General features: G+C 48.1%; 1 protein-coding gene across 4 annotated transcripts in view; it reads right to left on the reverse strand.

Moving 5' to 3' along the window:
- Positions 1–12,320: 12,320 nt before the first annotated feature.
- Positions 12,321–18,769, reverse strand: part of LOC131185020 (hexosaminidase D-like) — a 52,898-nt gene continuing 46,449 nt past the window's right edge. For all 4 annotated transcript variants that reach the window (XM_058157057.1, XM_058157056.1, XM_058157054.1 and 1 more), the window contains 4 exons: positions 17,183–17,261; positions 16,768–16,869; positions 14,267–14,356; positions 12,321–13,558 (listed from right to left, as the gene is read on the reverse strand). In XM_058157057.1, coding sequence (XP_058013040.1) covers positions 13,375–13,558; positions 14,267–14,356; positions 16,768–16,869; positions 17,183–17,261 — 455 coding nt within the window. In that variant the 3' untranslated portion in view covers positions 12,321–13,374. The remainder of the gene's footprint in view (positions 13,559–14,266; positions 14,357–16,767; positions 16,870–17,182; positions 17,262–18,769) is intronic.

Consider the following 18,769-nt stretch of genomic DNA (forward strand, 5'->3'; position numbering starts at 1 on the left):
AGTGCAGATTTAGTAAATAGTTTGACAGTGTTGAGGGAATTATTTGTTTAGCAGAGTGATGGCCTTCGGGGAAAAAACTGTTCTTGTGTCTAGTTGTTCTGGTGTGCAGTGCTCTATAGCGTCGTTTTGAGGGTAGGAGTTAAAACAGTTTATGTCCAAGATGTGAGGGGTCTGTAAATATTTTCACGGCCCTCTTTTTGACTCGTGCAGTATACAGGTCCTCAATGGAAGGCAGGTTGGTAGCCATTATTTTTTCTGCAGTTCTAATTATCCTCTGAAGTCTGTGTTTTTCTTGTTGGGTTGCAGAACCGAACCAGACACCTTTTGCAAATAAATGCCAAGACGGACATCTTAGAAGCAAACATATCAAACGGGGGCACTTTTCCCACTTAGTGTATTTTATTAAAAGGCAGGAGCTTCGCTGAGCTGATGCCTTTGGATTCCGTTTGGAAAAGGGACTCGGAGTTCTTCCGATGTTTTGCTGCCGTGACTAACATGTCACTACTCCTATAATATCTGAAAATTGGGGCAGGAAGGCAGGCCGTGCACAGAGTCGTTCTCTGTGATGTAAGATCCCCACATTGTATTCCCGACAGGTAATCCTAGACTTACAACCATTGGTATATTGACCAAAGTTAACAACAGGACTGAAAAAAGTTGTGAATGCTCCAACACTGGAAATTTTTAAGAAAATGTTGGATAACCATCTGACTGAGATGGTGTAGGGTTCCTGCCTAGGCAGGGGGTTGGACTAGAAGGCCTCCAAGGTCCCTTCCAACTCTGTTGTTATGTTATGTTAAAAGTGACTTATGACGGTTTTTCACACTTAGGACTGTTGCAGCACCCCTGCGGTCATGTGATCAAAATTCGGATGCTGGAAACTGGCATGTATTGATGACGGTTGCAATGTCCCAGGGTCATGTGATCACTTTTTGCGACCTTCTGACATGCAGAGTCAATGGGGAAGCCAGATTCACTTAACAACCGTGTGACTAACTTCAGAACTGCAGCGACTCACTTAAGAACTGTGGCAAGAAAGCTCATAAAACGGGGCAAATCTCAGTTAATAACTGTCTCAGCAACAGAAATTTTGGGCTCAAAATTTATGGTCATATGTAGAGGACTTCCTATATATGGATGACACAATGCAGAACGGACCTTCTTTTTTCTAGCCCAGGGGTCTGCAAACTTGGCTCTTTTAAGACTTGTGGACTTCAACTCCCAGAGTTCCTCAGCCAGCTTTGCTTTGCTGGCTGAGGGACTCTGGGAGTTGAAGTCCACAAGTCTTAAAAGAGGCAAGTTTGCAGACCCCTGGGCTAGCCAATTATTTCTTTTGCATAAAAGCAGATTCCAGAGTTGCTGGAGAGGAAAAAGAATGGGACCTTTTGAAGAATGTTAAGGAAACTGGGTCAAGAGAATGCTGATGAGTTTGGTGCAGACCAGCCTCACGTGAGATCAGGGGTGAGATCAGGGGTGAGATCCAGCAGGTTCTGACAGGTTCTGGAGAACCGGTAGCGAAAATTTTGAGCAATTTGGAGAACTGGCAAATACCATCTCTGGCTGGCCCCAGAGTGGGGAAGGAATGGAGATTTTGCAATATCCTTCCCCCTGGAGTGAGGTGGGAATGGAGATTTTGCAGTATCCTTCCCCTGCCATGCCCACAGAATCGGTAGTAAAAAAAAATTGGATTTCACCACTGGATACCGCCCTTGAGTGCAAAAGAAAGGTCTATATGAGAATAAAAATAAATTAAAAACATTTTTAACAAGAGCTAGAAAGCAGACCCATTTCACTCACTGCCCAACAGATATTTTTTTTCTGGTTTGCCTACCAGTTCTTAATTTTGTCTAAAATAGAATTTGTTTTCAAAGTTCTTTTCAGAGAAGCGAAGGCTGGTGGGTGGGATGTTTTTGCATTTCCATGCTGAGGCAGCCAAAGGTTGGGTGTGGGTCTCCTGGCTCCTGCCTTCTCTCCAATCACCTGCAGCCTGGCTGGTGCCCACTTCCATCCTTTTGTGGTCCGTCAGCAGCCTACGGAGCTGGCAACGGAGTCGGACAGCAATGAGGCTGAGGTGAGGCCAGGGCCATCTGGAAGTGAGGTGCGGACTCCAGAGCCTCCAGAGACTGATAGGCAGAGGAACAGGAGGAGCCTGTTCCTAATGCATGCATAAGAAGAGCTGCCAGAAGGCAAGAGCAGCTTAAGCAAAGAGGACAACTCGGGAGTAAGGCCAAGAGATGATTGGCCCCTCCCATAAGGCTTAAAACAGACCAGCACCGGTACTTTCAGCTTGCCAGAAAGCAATGTTGTAGCTGCATCCTCTGCTTCATGTATGTCTTTGTTTTTGTGGCTTCTGGATGTTTGCCAGGAAGGGCCTTTGGCAGTTTGTCTAATTGGACTAAGGTTTGTGAGATAACTGAGGAATTTGTGTTGGGAGGCATTTGTGTTACTTTAAGTTGAACGATGCTGGAAATGAAGTAATTCCCAGCTGTTCAAATAAAGTTTGTTTTTTCATGGACTAAGTTTATTACTACCTACTTGGGTCTGGGTCACAACACATCCAGGGGGAGACTCTGTTCCTGTTGGGGCAGGAGAGCGAGCCTCTCGCCCTGGGAAAAGGATTAGAGAGTAGTTCTCTCCTGACAACTTGTGAAAATCAGGCACCTAATTTCTCTATCCACAAGTTACTTGGAGACCTTCAGAAGACCATCTATAAGTTCAGATCTATTTTTATTTTATTTATTTATTTATTTATTTTGTCACACAGTATATATGAGCGTAAGCGTGAAATAACTATATAGTATATAACTATATATATAAGTATGAGTATGTAATAACTAAATTCAATTCAATATGAAGAAAGGAAACAATAGGACAGGAACGGTAGGCACTCTTGTGCTCTTATGCATGCCCCTTACAGACCTCTTAGAAATGGAGTGAGGTCAATAGTAGACAGTTTTTGGTTGAAGCTTTGGGGATTTTGGGAAGAGACCACAGAGTCAGGTAGTGCATTCCAGCATTAACAACTCTTACTGAAGTCATATTTTCTGCAATCAAGATTGGAGCGGTTAATATTAAGCTTAAATCTATTGTGTGCTCGTGTATTGTTGCAATTGAAGCTGAAGTAGTCTTTGACAGGAAGGACGTTGTAACAGATGATTCTATGAGTTAAACTCAGATCATGTCGAAGGCGGCATAGTTCTAAATTTTCTAAACCCAGGATTTTAAGTCTGGTGGCATAAGGTATTTTGTTGTATTCAGAGGAGCGGAGAACTCTTCTTGTAAAATATTTCTATTTTATATATATGTATATTATAAAATTTATATTTTATAAAATATATATCTATGGCTCCTCCAAAGGAGAAACACGTGAGAACTATTTTAGAGAAATCCGGGCCACATGTTTACGTTTGCGGGACATCCACAACATATGATAAAAAAAGGCAAGATGCTTCAATTGAAGCTCTTCCTATTTTTGTCTGTGTGACGCCATCATGGCCCCATCGTGACACTTTTAACCACACCCTGTGGACACCCCTGAGACTTGAAGTTCTTTGAGCATCTCATAGCGTCAAGAGAAGTGTCTGGTTTTCCTCTCTACAGATTCCCCAAATTGCAGCTTCTTTGCCATCTTCTTCACAAGCAAGCAGGGAGAGAGGATTTTTCAAGCCAGAATGGGCACTCTTAATTTAGTGTTTCTGCCCTCGGTGCAAGAAAACATGGGCTCTTCAAATTCCAGTAGCCCAATGTGTTGGGTCAATCCAGCTGCAACCTCTCCCAACAGCTCTCCCAAAGATCTGCTGCTTGCATGGAACACTGGCTCTTCCATTACCCAACCAGTCCAGGAGTTTGCAGGAGGTCAAACTCTTCCATTGGGATGGACCCTGGAGGCCATCCAATGCTGGAACTGGGTATGTCTAGTCTGATGAAAAGAAGGACTAGGGCTGACATGATAGCAGTGTTCCAGTGTCTCAGGGGGCTGCTACAAAGAAGAGGGAGTCAAGCTATTCTCCAAAGCACCTGAGGGTAGAACAAGAAGCAATGGGTGGAAACTAATCAAGGATAGAAGCAACCTAGAACTCAGGAGAAATTTCCTGACAGTGAGAACAATTAATCAGTGGAACCACTTGCCTCCAGAAATTGTAAATGCTCCAACACTGGAAGTTTTTCAGAAGATGTTGGATAACCATTTGTCTGAAATGGTATAGGGATTCCTGCTTAAGCAGGGGGTTGGACTAAAAGACCTCCAAGGTCCCTTCCAACTCTGTTATTTTATTCTATCTGCCTGCAGGAATCAAAAGTCCATCTGCTTGAACGAAATCCATGAAAGCAATAGTGTCGTCCAACATTCAAGGACAACCTGCCTTTTTCTCACCCAGAACATTCTACGATGGAGTAGCCTCCTAAAGTTGTCTCCTAAGTAGCAACCTTCAAGTTATTAGGAAAGATTCCTGGATCCCGTCTCAGTGATCTGTTGAAAATCCTGCACTGCCTTTCAGTCTTTCCATTTCAGCCAATTCCCTGACTGGTCTCCTTGCTGGACCCAGGGCCTGAGAGGAGGAGCTGACTAGGATCTATCCACAACTTAAGCCTTCTCTTGTTCTAGGAACTATCAACCTCAATGGATTTCAAGTTCATGAAGAGAAAAGTGCAGCCTTTCTCAGATTTGTCCAAACTAGCAGTTCATCCTCAAGCCGTTTGAAGGTCTCCTTGTTGAAGAGGTGGGATGTGCATCCAGGACAGTCCTCAGCTCCTTGGCATCGCCCATGCCCTGCACTGCCTTCGCCAGAGATATTCCCAAGTGCAGATGGGGCTTGGAAGGAAGGGGCCAACCTTTCCATTAGGGTCCAGGGAGGTGTGGGGAAGAGGCTGAGCAAGGAACGAGGCTAAACAAGGCTCAGCCACAAGAAATTCACAATCATTTGTGACAACAAACACCTCTCTTTCTCTCTCTCATTCTCTTTCATTCTTTCATGGCTTAGGACCGGGATATCTTCGGGACCGCCTTCTGTTACCACATGCCTCCCACTGACCAGTACGCTCCCATAGAGAGGGTCTCCTCAGGGTGCCGTCAGCCAAACAGTGTCGGCTGGCGACCCCCAGGGGGAGAGTCTTCTCGGTGGGGGCTCCTACCCTCTGGAACGAGCTTCCCCAAGGACTTCGTCAACTTCCTGACCTCTGGACCTTTCGCCGCGAGCTGAAGACGTATCTATTCTTCCGAGCAGGACTGGCATAAAATGGGTTTTTAATGGGGTTTTATATTATATTATAAAGTTGCAGCTGACTGTTGGGGGCGAGTCATTGGCCCCAGTGGAAAGGGTGCGCAACTTGGGTGTTCTCCTGGATGGATGGCTGCCGTTTGAAGATCATTTGACGGCCGTCTCCAGGAGAGCTTTTCACCAGGTTTGCCTGGTGCGCCAGTTGCGCCCCTTCCTCGACCGGGATGCCTTATGCACGGTCACTCATGCTCTTGTTACCTCTCGCTTGGATTATTGCAATGCTCTCTACATGGGGCTCCCCTTGAAGTGCACTCGGAGGCTTCAGTTAGTCCAGAATGCAGCTGCGCGGGTTATAGAGGGAGCCACACGTGCCGCCCGTGTAACACCACTCCTGCACAGACTGCACTGGCTGCCTGTGGCCTTTCGGGTGCACTTTAAGGTGCTGGTCACTACCTTTAAAGCGCTCCATGGCTTAGGGCCTGGGTACTTACGGGACCGCCTGCTGTTACCATATGCCTCCCACCGACCCGTATGCTCACACAGAGAGGGACTCCTTAGGGTGCCGTCCGCCAAGCAATGTCGGCTGGCGGCGCCCAGGGGAAGAGCCTTCTCTGTGGGGGCTCCTACTCTCTGGAACGAACTTCCCCCTGGCTTGCGCCAATTGCCTGACCTTCGGACCTTTCGCTGCGAGCTGAAGACGTATTTATTTACTCGTGCGGGGTTGGCTTAAATTTTAAATTCTAAATTTTAACTTTTTGGATGTATTTTAATGGGTTTTAAATTTTTAATATGTTTTAAATTCTTGCCTAATTTTATAATAAGTTTTTTAACTGTTTATTTTAAATTGTATTTGTTACTGTTTTTATTTCTGGCTGTACACCGCCCTGAGTCCTTCGGGAGAGGGGCGGTATAAAAATCTAATAAATAATAATAATAATTATTATATTATGTATTTTATATTTTAATTTATAGGCCATATGGAATAAGTTTTTTAAATAGTGGTTTTATTGTAGTGTATTGTACTGTTTTTATTTGGCTGTTCACTGCCCTGAGTCCTTCGGGAGAAGGGCGGTATAAAAATTAAATAATAATAATTATTATTATTATTATTATTATTATTATTATTATTATTATTATTATTATTATTAATTATTATTATTATTATTATTATTTCTCTTATTCTCATTCTCTCTCATTCTTTCTCTCATTACCATTTTTTTTCATTCTCTCATTTTTTCTTTCTTCGCTGTCCCTCCCCCTCACCCAGCTATCCAGAGGAACCCTCACAAAAATTGTGTGCAACTAATTAATTACAGGATGAGAGACAGATTGGTGTGGTAGTGAAGGCATCAGGCTAGAAATCAGGAGATGGAGTTGGGCACAAAGCCAACTGGGCGACCTTGGGCCCAGTCACTCCCTTCCAGCCTAGGAATGTGGCCATGGCAAACCCCTTCCGAAAAACTCTTTGCCAAAAAGAAGTGCAGAGATTTCTCCAGTCTCCGAGAATGAGACCTGATTGAACGGAAGAAAAGAAAAATATCACAGGATACCTCCTTGACTGGAAGGCTAAGAGGCTGAGTTAGGGCTGCCATTTTGGGTATTGAACCCCTGTGGTCAGCTGGGCAGAGATTCTCATGGCCATTCCCCAACCTCACTGAATCCCCTCTGTTCTCCAACTTACCTTTTTATTTCTGTTTTCAAGGAGTCTCTGAGAGTACCAGGGGGATCCCAGAGGATTCCTTGGAAGGAAAGATGAGGGCTGGCAGTTTATTTATTTTTCATCAAAAGAATATTTTAAAAAATTTTTTTTAAAAGCAGAGATCGGGGGTGGGGGGGAGGGAAGCTGGTGAACGCTATGTGGCCTTCTCTTTAATGGCAGGGGCCAGGCAGCTTTCGGCTGTGCAGGTGGATACCGATGGGAATAAGCCAAAACCATAATACATAAATTAAAAAAAACAAACATAAATATATAAGTAATCATAAATAATTATAAATCTGCTTGTAAATCATGCGCTGCTTTGCTGAGTCTCTAGGCCCAGCGACAGTGAACGTTGCAGTTTCCATGAAGGGAAAAAATCATCTTGATCTGCCCGCTTTTTGATTAGTAAACATACATCTGAAAAAGCTTCTCCTAGGAATATTACTGGACATTTATTATTTATTATTATTTAGCTACTAGGAGTTTTCAGAAGTTGTTCCCCAGGGTCAGTGTCTGTAGTGATTCTCAGTCATCCAGGTCATGGTTGTCCCAAAGATGCCTTCTTTCAAAAGGCAACTGGATTTTCTTGGTTTGCTTGAAGACATTCCGCTTCTCATCCAAGAAGCTTCTTCAGTTCTGATTGAACGGTGGAGAATGGAAGGTTTTCCAGAAAAATGGCAGATTACAGGATTCAGGTGACCCTGACGGCACAGATAAGACTCCAAGTGGCCTCAACCATTCTCAGAGTTTAATGACCAGATGATTGCAAGGCATATCTTCTTCTTCTTGTGCCCTATCCGTCATCGGACGTTGGCCATCATGTTGGCAATGCTATTTTTATCAACAGCTACATGAAAAAGGGCTGCTGAGTTTTGTCTAAACCAGGGATCTCCAACCTTGGTCCCTTTAAGACTTATGGATTTCAACTCCCAGAGCAAAGCTGGCTGAGGGACTCTGGGAGTTGAAGTCCACAAGTTTTCAAGGGAGCAAGGTTGGAGATCCCTGGTCTAAACCAGTCCCTTAGATTTTGAAGCCATGATCTTCTTCTTCTACCTGGACCTCGTTTGCCTTCAATTTTTCCTTGGAGGATTAAGTGAAGGATGCCGTATTTTTCCGGGGTGTCGCATCACATGCCCAAAATCTTCTAACTTTCGCTTTGTTGTGGTTTTGATAATTTCCCTTGGCTTTCCCAGGTGGCATATCACCTCCTCATTTCCGATTTTGTCAACCCAGATTACACATAACAGCTGCCTGTAAATCCGCATTTCAAATGCGTCTAGTCTCTTCAAGTGGCTTTCTGTCAGGGACCAACTCTCCCCTCCGTAGAGCAGGATAGAAATCCTTCCATTTTCCTTGCTGCTCCTGTGGAAACGGGACCTCTTCTGAGCACAAATGAGTTTTCATGTCCTATTTCCTAGGGTTTCTCCACCTCATCAACTTTAAGAAGGGTGGACTTCAACTCCCATAGCTGGCTGGGGAATTCTGGGAGTTTGAAGTCCGCCCTTCTTTATGCTGACGAGGTTGAGAAAAAAATCCTGCTCTATATGTTCGCTCGCTTTGAGGGATCTTTTCTCTTCGCACGAGGGCTTCTTAAGGACAAGGAATGGCTGCCTTTACGTCCAGTTCTTTTGCCCAGGGAAGGCTGGGTGCAGGCCCAGGGCCAGAGGACCGGTTCAGCCGTGAGCATCTGCCACAGGGACTTGGCCTCATTCGGGCAGAAGGCAGCTCTTCCCTGCAGGAGACAAAGCTGGCTGCCTTTGTGCCAAAGAGGGACGTCTGCTTTCAGGAGAGGCTCTGCTCGTGCGAGAATGACCCAGATTCTTCACTGGGGGCTGAGAGCACATTTCTTCCGCTGAAAAGAACTGGCTCAGGAGTCGGAAGACTCTTCTCGCGGGGCGGGGTGGGGAACCTGTAGGGTCTCCCCTCGCCTAGGTGGACTGGAAGAAAAGGGGGAATTACCTGCTTGGCTGCTCCTCTACCTGAACAAATATTACAGGCTTGGAAGGGACTTTGGAGGTCTTCTAGTCCAACCCCCTTCTCAAGCAGGAAATCCTGTATCTTTCCAGACAAATGGCAGTCCAAAACCTCCACTGATGGAGCACCCACAACTTCTGAAGGCAAGCTGTTCCACTGGTTAATGTTTGAAAGATTGAGGGCAAAAGAAGAAGAGGACGACAGAGAACGAGGTGGCTGGATGGAGTCACTGAAGCAATAGGCATGAGTTTAAATGGACTCCAGAGGATGGTAGAGGACAGGAAGGCCTGGAGGAACGTTGTCCATGAGGTCGCGATGGGTCGGACATGACTTTGCAACTAACAACAACAAAAAACAGGAAATTTCTCCTTAGTTCTTATTTCTTAGTTCTCCTTATTAAGAAACTTAATAAGTTTCCATCTGTTACTTCTTGTCTTGCTGCCTTCAGGTGCTTGGGAGAATAGGTTGACCCCTTCTCCTCTGTGGTAAAAGGTAAAGGTAAAGGTTCCCCTCGCACATACGTGCTAGTCATTGCCGACTCTAGGGGGCGGTGCTCATCTCCGTTTCAAAGCCGAAGAGCCAGCGCTCTCCGAAGACGCTGTCCGAAGACGTCACTCCTAGTTCTTTTTATTAAAACTAGACATACCCAATTCCTGCAACTGTTCTTCATATAGTTCTTCATAGCCTCCAGTCCCCTAATCATTTTTGTTGCTCTTCTCTGCACTCTTTCTAGAGTCTCAACATCTTTTTTTGACCGTGGTAACATATAGAGGTCCCCTGCACCCCCAATGACTCCACCAACTATAATGGAAATGGACATACTCAGAAACTTAAATTTTATCCAATTTTCAAGTACATTTCAATACGTTAAGGTAACTTCTTAGGCAGAAGCTCACCTTTACCTGCATTTAAACACATGGTGTTTTTTTTTTTTAATTCACAACGTTCTGTGATTGCCAGCCTTAAGTAATTTTTTACTAGGAAGGGAAAGGCAGGCTTGACTGATTAATTAGGTGCCCTGAAATGGATGCTCGCTCTTAGCAACCACAGAGGCTGGCGTTCTCAGGAGCAGGCTGATCTGTCCTCGACCTGAACTTTTAGATATCCCAGTGAATTAATTGCGGCTGTAATTGAATCTCTCCACCTTCCTGCTGGTCATCCTCTTCTTTCCTTCCACCCTTTTCTAGCTTTAGAGATTTCTCAAGGGAGCCCAGCTGGCACAGAATGTGCTTCGATATGAGAAGTTGAGCCCTCCTCATTGGTGCCTTGAGTGAGAATCTAGGTCATTTTGATCAATGATTCATAGGTTTTGTTTTCTTGCTGTTTTCTCCAAGATCAAAGGGGCTTCCCTCTCTCCTGCTTCTTTCAAGGCCAACCTTTGCTCCTACTGAATGGAGGGCCACGGGGACTGCCACCTGATTCTGACTCTCGGAGCCGTAGACACAGCGCAGGCATCCCGGTTTCTGTTCCAAGACTTAATTGCCAAGTGCTGATCTGCAGCGTAGAGGCATTAAAATAAAAATTACGGTAGCTTTGGGGAAGCTTAAAACTAGGGAAAGGCCGGGCACCTTCACCAAAGGGCCTCGGGCTTAATTTCGCTACTGAACATTTTCTCCATTCAGGAAGAGAAAATCCCAGGAGCTGAAAACAGTCACAGGAGTTAGACACACAACTCTGTGTCTATCGGCTACCCCTGATCAGCAAATGGCAGCGGCAATGCAAGGCTGAAACGGGATATTGTTTCTGGGCCCAGATCAGCTCCTAAATCAGAAAGTCAGCCTCTAAGCAAGAAACCTCTCTCTGGCCCTCGGCTCTTGCGGGATTGCAGAGAAGCTGCAGAAATGCCTAATTCGAACCTTCCTGGGCCTGCCAGGATGAGAACCAAAACCAACCCCAAAATATTTCTGCATTCTTGAGGCGGGGTGGCTTTGGAGGAACCTGCTTATTAGCTGCAGAAAAACGAGCTTTCGGCACAGACTTCGAATGGCTGACTTCTATATGGACACCTGATTCCTCGGTTTAGGAGCCATGCTGAGCCAAGTTTCATTAGTCAACCACAACTGGTTGAGTTTGCACAATCACGGGAGCTGAGCTGACACACACACAACGCGGTCTGCTTTGCACAGTCTGTGAGCTTATCCATGAAACCACATTTCAGACTCATGCTAGATCAGGGGTCTCCAACCTTGGTCCCTTTAAGACTCGTGGACTTCAACTCCCAGAGTCCCTCAGCCAGCAAAACTGGCTGAGGAACTCTGGGAGTTGCAGTCCACGAGTCTTAAAGGGACCAAGGTTGGAGACCCCTGCACTAGATGGCTTACAGATTTTGTTCCCGATGTGATGTAGCTGGGTGTGACGTTATTCACCATTAGTCACTGAATAGGTTGCTACCCCATAATTAATCTCAATGGTTGTGTAGGTTTTTTTTTTAAAAAAAATCTAAAATGGTTGTTTTGACATTAGTATAACATAGTTTCTCAAGAGGCCATCTTGAAGCTCTAGGCAATCCCCTCCTCAAGAACTGTTCCTCCTTTGAACCAGGAGCTGAGCAGTCACCGAGGGTCCTCTCCTGCCTGCTGAGCCCCAAAGCTTCCCGGCTTTTGTCAACAGAGGAGCCCATCCTTATAAAAAATACTTTATTGTCCTCGGCACCACAGCAGCAACTCTCCTGTACAATGAACTCTTCAAGACAGCAACTAACTCCGAGTCCGCCTTATAGAACAGATCTGCCGGCAATCCCAGTGGCTCTCTTGGTGGGAAGGGACCTCACAGCTGCCCTTCTGAGAAAGGAAACAGTCAACTCCTGCTTTCCTTGGCAGAGACCACCCCCAGATTCTCCCCCTCCTCCCTTGGGGAAAGTAGCGAGGGGGATCCATGCCTCACCCTCCGCGTCTGCCCCACCGTTACAGGAGCCAAGGACTTACATGCAGCTCAGGGGGCGCCAATCAGCAGCTCTGGGCCCCTTGCACACAGAATTTGACACCCAGCCAGGACGGGATTACGAGAAAAGCCGTAGGCTTACCAAAGCAAGGTGCACCTGCTCTGAGCTGCACATCAGCAAAGGGAAGTGTGGCAGGATCCAGGGAGCAGCAGGGACTCCCTCGAGGGGGTTTTCCCGCCTGCCATGGCTACCTGTTAGCTCCACTCACCTCCGCAGGGCAGCTGCTGCATTCCCTCCCGGGCTGTTTTCTCACCTGCCCTTTTCGAAACGCCTGACCACCTGGCAGCCTTGTGGGGAGCTCGGTTACACGCCCGCCAATCGCTTGGGCTGCCCAGGAACCAACTGAGCCAGCACCACTATGGGGGCAAGCAGCTGCAAGCAGGCAAAACAGAGCCACCTTCAGCAGGAGGACTGGGTGGCAGAGTGTGGGGGACACTGGCTTTGCAATTCCCGTTTCTCCCCCTCCCCGGAGAGAAAGGGAGGGGTCTCACCAAGACACTGGGATGGGTGGCAAATGGGAAGTCCTTTGACACGCTCCCTGAGAAAACAAATTCACAGTCCACAACGACAACTCGGGTTTTTTCACCATCAGGAAGACTTTGGCTTAGAGGCCTGCAAGGCAGCTTCGGAATTCCGAAAGTTCGGAATGCCTAGGGACCCTGGGAGCTGCCGGATGGGGATGGGGGCGGCAGCAAGATGTGGAGCGGATGTTTTGCCCCTTCCCCAGGGCTGCTTCCTTGATCTCTTGTTCTGGAGAACTTGGGCTACCACCAAGGAAGGCGTCTTTGGCCTGGTCTGCTGACTCTGAAGGGAGGTTCAAAGTCTCTCTCCTCCCCCAGTCTGTGGCCTCCGTTCCAGGATGCCACCATTGCACTATCCTGACTACAGCTGAGCAAAAACGAAGAACGCCGTGACCGGTGAAAGACGAGAATGGATTTCAAGTTTCCGTGGGGAAAAAGTTAAATCTACCCTTTTTTCAGACAAGAGAAGGGACTTTCGAAGGAAGGTGCTGGAAAGATGGAGGTTCTCTTTCCCTTTTGTCCTTTCCAACGTCATTCAGCAATGCCCCCCAACCTCCGTCTCTGTCAGAATGTGACAGTCATTCCCGACACCCCTGTGGCACTTTCTCCCCCCCAAGGAGCAGCACTGGGGGGGGGGAGGCCAGTCTGCTAACAGTGCCGGTTCCGAGAGCGCTAAACCACATTGAAAAAGAAGAAATAGAAAGGAATGGAAACCAGGACCAAAACTCTTCTGTCCGGCAAGCCCCCCACCAGAATTACTATTCCCTCTCCAAACAGGCCCACAGATCGCCGATGGGGAGGGGGGAGGTGCCAACCTGGGGGAGGGAGAGGGAATCCATCAAAACTGGCTAGAAACAGATTTTGGTGGCCCAGTGCTAGAAGAGGCACTAAACCCTGTCCTGGAAGGAAGCCCCACCGCCACCACTCTCCATCCTCAAGTTCTTTCGAGTTTAAAAAAAAACACACAAGTTGGACTGAACCACGAACGGGCCCCCCCTTTTGTGCGTGGGAGGGGGCCCTTCCCTAGAGGGTCTTGGGCCGGGCATTCAGGCGGATGACTTCTTTGAAGTCGCGGACAAACTCGCGCAAGCGGTCCATGTGGGGATTGATGTTCTCCTCCATCCATTCCTCCACGGTGTCAGGGAAGTAGATGCTCTCCATGTGTGAGCGCAGAGTCTGGATGATGCTCTCCCAGTCTTCATGGACTCTGGGGGGGAGGAGGAAAGAGCGGGATAACTAGCTGAGGATGGGGGGGGAGGGAGGCGGCAGCCAGCCAGAGGAGCACCTGTGCCATTAAGGGCCCCTCGGCCTCTGAGAGCAGGGGTCTCTAACCGTGGCAGCTTTAAGACTCGTGGACTTCCAGAATTACCCAGCCAGCCACCGCTCTGGGCATTCTACATCTTCTCATACAGCAGGGGTGCCAAACTCAAGGCCCATGGGCCAAATCCGGCCCACGGGATGCTTAGATCTGGCCCATTGGGGTGCCCTGGAAACAGCGAAGAACTGGCCAGCAGTGCCTCTGCCAGCAAAAATGGAGTTAGGGAGGACCGCACTCAGCTGTTCCAGACTGCATTTTCGGTTGTGACAGCTTCCTGCAGCCCTCTGCCAGTGAAAATGGAGCCTCCTGCAGAGGGCTGCAGGAGACTGTAGCGGCTTAAAGGGACCAAGTTTGGAGACCCCTGTTATAGACGGGAAAATACGGTATTTGCTTTCCTTTCTTTTTCAATCCTCTTTCTAGAGCAGCTCTTGGAAGCTGCAATTTCTCTGGAAAACGAACTGAATTTGATAGGGAAGTCCCACTGAAGGGGAAAATTTGGGCTTCTGACACAAACATGGGGAGGGAAAAGAACTGGGACCGGGAAAGTTTTCTGGACATTCCCACCTCTGGGATCCAGCCACCCCCCTGTCCACTCACTTGAGCACTTTGCTGCCGAAACTTTCCATATTTCGTGGGTTGCCGAACTGATGCTTGCGGTGATATGGGCTGAACCATCCCTTGATGGAGCTGCCGTGTTAGAGAGAGAAAAAGATTCGGTGAAGCTTGGACAAAATCCTTGCAGGTGGGACAAGAAAGTTCAGTTGAAGGAGGAGATGGCCTTGCCCGAGTTCCTGGAACTGGACAGCAGCCATAAAGTAATAGCAAGAGCACTTAGGCTTATATACCGCTTCACAGTGCTTCTACAGCCCTCTCTAAGCAGTTTACAGAGTCAGCCTCTTGCCCCCAACCATCTGGGTCCTCATTTTACCGACCTCGGAAGGATGGAAGGCTGAGTCAATTTGAACCGGTCAGGATCGAACTCCCGGCAGTGGGCAGAATTAGTATTCAATACTGCATTCTAACCATTGTGCCACCACGGCTTAGATAGCAATATCAATAGCCCTTAGACTTACATATGACTTTCCAGCCCTCTCTAAGTGGTTTACAGAGTCAGCCTCTTGCCCCCAACAATCTGGGTCCTCATTTTACCCACCTCGGAAGGATGAAAGGCTGAGTCAACCTGAATCTGGTCAAGATCCAACTCCAGACTCTGGGCAGAGTCAGCCTGCAATGCTGCATTATAGCCACTGCGCCACCGGGGCTTGTAATCCTTGCCTTTGAAGGTTATGGCTCTCTGTACTGTCCCTGCCACCCCAACTCCTGGCTGCCAGTAACAACAATAATTTGCATGTGCGTGCACACACACACACCCACACACCCCAATTTAAATAGACTAGTTGAGGGGTCTCCAACCTTGGCCACTTTAAGACTTGTGGACTTCAATTCTCAGAATTCTGGGAGTTGAAGACCACAAGTCTTAAAGTGGCCAAGGTTGGAGACCCCTAGACTATCCAGTGTTTTTCAACCTTGGCCACTTTAAGATGGGTGGACTTCAACTCCCAGAATTCCCCAGTCAGTTCTGAAGAACTGAAGAAGCTTCTTGGATTAGAAGCTAAAGGGTTTCAAGGGAAAAAAAACCCCAAAGAAGTTCAGTTGCCTTTTGAAAAGCACCTTTGGGATTTATGACGTTCGCAATTTTCCTCTTTTGCGACCGTTTGACAAGCAGAGTCAATGAGGAAGCCAGATTCACTTAACAATCGTGTTACTAATTTAACAACTGCTGTGATTCGCTTAACAACTGTGGCAAGAAAAAAAATGGGACAAAACCAGGGCCTCTGGTGGCTCAGACTGCTAAGACAGTCTGTTATTAACACAGCTGCCTGCAATTACTGCAGATTCAAGTCCCACCAGGCCCAAGGTTGACTCAGCCTTCCATCCTTTATAAGGTAGGTAAAATGAGGACCCAGATTGTTGGGGGCAATAAGCTTACTTTGTATATAATATACAAATGGATGAATACTATTGCTAACATAGTGTAAGCCGCCCTGAGTCTTTGGAGAAGGGCGGGATATAAATGCAAATAATAAAATAAAAATAATAATAAAAAACTCACTTAACAACTGTCTCACTTAAGCCACAGAAATTCTGGGCTCAATTGGGGTCGTGAGACGAGGACTAGCTGAAAACAGAGCAGGAGGTCTAACCAGACAGAAGTAAAGTTCCTCTTAAGAACTTTGGATAAAACTGTTGTGATCCGCCAGCAGCCTGTGGAACTGGCAACGGAGTCGGACAGCGATAAAGCTGGGGAAGGCCCAGATGAGGGCTCTGCGTCGGAGGCAGAGGTGAGGCCAGGGCCATCGGGGTGGGTGGGTGAGGTGCAGACTCCAGAGCCTCCAGAGGCTGATAGTAGTGTGGCAGAGGAACAGGATGAGCCTGTTCCTAATGCATGCATGAGAAGAGCTGCCAGAAGGCAAGAGCAGTTCAAGCAAAGAGGACGACTCGGGAGTAGGGCCAAGAGATGATTGGCCCCTCCCATAAGGCTTAAAACAGACCAGCAACGGCGTTTGGGCTTTGCCGGAAAACAACGTTGGTAGCTTCGTCTTCTTGCATTTGTTTTTGTATCTGTGACTTCTGAACATTTGCCAAGAAAGGCCTTTGGCAGTTTGCCTAATTGGACCAAGGTTTGCGATAGGACTGAGGAATTTGTATTGGGAGGAATTTGCTTTAATTTGAGTTGAACTACACTGGGAATGAAGTAATTCTCAGCTGTTCGAATAAAGTTTGTTTCTTTTTTCACTGACTGAGTTTCCTACTCAGGCCTGGGTCACAACAAGAACATTAGAAGCAGCTAAGAGATCTCTTCCGGCTGGGGGGCCAGAACCACCGACTTCTCTCTGACATTAAGAAGCCCCAAACCAAGGCCCACTGATGGAAGCTGCACCCCACTTCCTTGCCCCCTCCCCCAGAATCAGGGCCAGTTTAGCCTTGGAGGGGGAGGAGGCAACCAGAAAGAGACTAAGGGGAACCTGGGGTCCGGCTCACCTCCCTGGCCAAGCCATTGCTCTGAAGCACGGGGCCCCTCTGCCGCCAGCACCTACCTTTCATCCTCCAAGACTTTGCTGACCGAGTCCTTCAGCTGGCCATCCACTTGCTCGACCATGCGGTAGATATCAGAACCCGGAAATGTGCCGGTTCCTTCGCTGAGAAGATGCAAAGCAATTTTCAGCAGCAATGCTGGGACGCCAGGGGTTGCCTTCCGTTCTCTCCAGTGCGGAAAAGTGGCATCTTTACGGAGGCACTGAAGAAACACCTGCTCCCACCCCCTGCGCACCTGCCCAGACTCTTAGCCCAGCCATCATGGGCTCCTTTGGCTGGGGATGATGAGCTTTGGAGTACCCTCCAAAGGGGCTAGGGAGACTGACTTAAAGATACGACACCCACCCCCCATAACTAGCCTCAACCCTGGAAGAGCAAACCCCACCCCCGTATCTCAGCCCCTTTTGTTGTACGCACCAGGTGTTCTTTTCAGGGTGGAGGTTCTGGAAGCCTAGGATGGCCAGGACTTTCTTTTTGGCTGTGTCAGTGAAGCCTCCTGAGGGACAGAAGTAGCACGGGGGGGGGGGTGTTAAGTGGGGGTGTTGTGTCTCGCTCGCTCCCCCCGCAGCCGGGTCCTTCTTATCTCCTGCCGAATGCTGAGGAATGTCCTGGCATGCCTCCAGCCCCTAGTTGTTCTGTTTCCCTTCCCCCAATACTCCCAGCAAAGAGTCCGTCAGAGGCCTTCCTTTTTTTTCCTTTTATTTACATAGATACATGTCCTGGCCACGTCTACCCACGGGCCTGCCAAGTTTCTGGAGATAACGAGGAAATCATAGATAAGGCCAGAATTACTCACGAATATATTCTTCCCTCCATTGAAATAGTTAGCTCGCGCCAATTCATTAGCTCGCGCCAACTCATTACTTTGTCCAAGACAAAAAACCAGGAAGTCCCGCCTCCTATTTATAGTCTCTGCAGATGTCACTGCATGACAATTATGACTTGGCTTTGTCCCAACTCTTCCGCTGCTGCGCACGGCGATTACGTCTACGTGACCTTGCATCGCTCCAAAACTGTTCTTGGGGCGTTGCCAAATCAGAAGGAGGCTCCATGGAATCAGGCTGTGCCGGCCCCTCCCCATCCCTTTGAGTGGGTGCCAGGGAGGGAAAGGGCTCAAGAGAAGCAGGGCTGGCCAGGTCTTCTCCCTCACTTTCTGAATCATCCGAGTCCAGGAGTCCGGGTCCAGGAACCTGGGTCACAACACTAGTCCTGGCTCCATGCCCAGACAAACGGAGCAACTAGACCCCTCCCCCTCCCCCACAGCATGTGAGCCTGAGGAATGTGAATTACCGACAGCTGGAGCCTGGAGAGATCCTTGCTTCTGGAGAATGGAGAGGCGATGTCAACAAAAGGAAGGGAGGGGCAGGCCTGGATAAGTGCTGAGTCATGGAGCCACACCCCATGGCCTATATAAAGGATCTGCTTTCTGGCATTCTCTGAGTCAGGCAAAGTCTACCTTGGATTGCTGAAGTCACATCCTGGTCTCCTGCCTGCCTTGAGAACTTTGCTAGGACTTTGGCAGAGCTGCAGAGGCACGCTTGATACGGACTTCCCCGACCCGGCCGTCAGCGGAGGAGTGGGACACGACAGGGGGCAAGTGAGGGAAAGGCACTGCCCCACTGGCCAGAGACTGCACCGTCGCCTGCCTGGCCTGGGGAAGACGTAGCTGAAAGGTGTGCGGAGACACAGCGGTGTAGACCAGAGCAGGGGGTCTCCCATCTTGGCAACTTCTGGACTTCAACTCTCAGAATTTTTGCTTTGCTTTGCTTTGTAATGAAGTTATTTAAAGCAGGGGTCTCCAACCTTGGCAACTTTAAGCCTGGGGGATTTCAACTCCCAGAATTGAAAGTTGCCAAGGTTGGAGACCCCTGGCCCAGAGAACACGTCTGTGCTGTCCCTGTCTCTGCACACAGCATGGTACAGGTAATCCTTGGCTTATAACAATTCATTTAGTGACCGTTCAAAGTTGCAAAGGCACTGGAAAAAGCGACTTGGGACCAGTGG

Source organism: Ahaetulla prasina, chromosome 14 (assembly GCF_028640845.1).
Source record: "Ahaetulla prasina isolate Xishuangbanna chromosome 14, ASM2864084v1, whole genome shotgun sequence".
Classification (NCBI taxonomy): Eukaryota; Metazoa; Chordata; class Lepidosauria; order Squamata; family Colubridae; genus Ahaetulla; species Ahaetulla prasina.